Source organism: Buceros rhinoceros, unplaced genomic scaffold, assembly GCF_000710305.1.
Source record: "Buceros rhinoceros silvestris isolate BGI_N320 unplaced genomic scaffold, ASM71030v1 scaffold30800, whole genome shotgun sequence".
Taxonomy (NCBI): Eukaryota; Metazoa; Chordata; class Aves; order Bucerotiformes; family Bucerotidae; genus Buceros; species Buceros rhinoceros.
The window spans coordinates 29,025-29,282 of record NW_010391838.1 but is presented as its reverse complement, the minus strand read 5'-3'; the positions used below and the strand labels follow the sequence as shown (position 1 = coordinate 29,282).

General features: G+C 61.2%; 1 protein-coding gene across 1 annotated transcript in view; it reads right to left on the bottom strand.

Annotated features, from left to right (window-relative positions):
* CPEB1 (cytoplasmic polyadenylation element binding protein 1) overlaps window positions 1–258 on the bottom strand; it is a 26,136-nt gene that overhangs the window by 441 nt on the left and 25,437 nt on the right. Inside the window, 1 exon segment of the mRNA XM_010143172.1 lies at window positions 135–229. Within this exon segment, the coding sequence (XP_010141474.1) occupies window positions 135–229 (95 nt within the window).

Sequence of the window (258 nt, the reverse complement as noted above, 5' to 3'; positions counted from 1 at the left end):
GCGGTGGTTATCCCAAAGCCACCCCCAGTGCCCCTCGTGGCTGGCAGAGCAGTGGTTCACTCCCCTCCGTCTCCACAGGGATGTGGGGCTCACCCCTCAGGCACAGATCCCCCTCCCCGCGGCGCTCCCCTCACCTTCTTCGTGAACTTGGTGGTTTTGATCTCCACGAAGGCAGCTGTCACTGCCTTCAGGTAACTGCGCTGGTTGTTAAAGGTGACACGGCCAGACCCTGCAACAAGCCAGGTCGCAAGCGTTAGA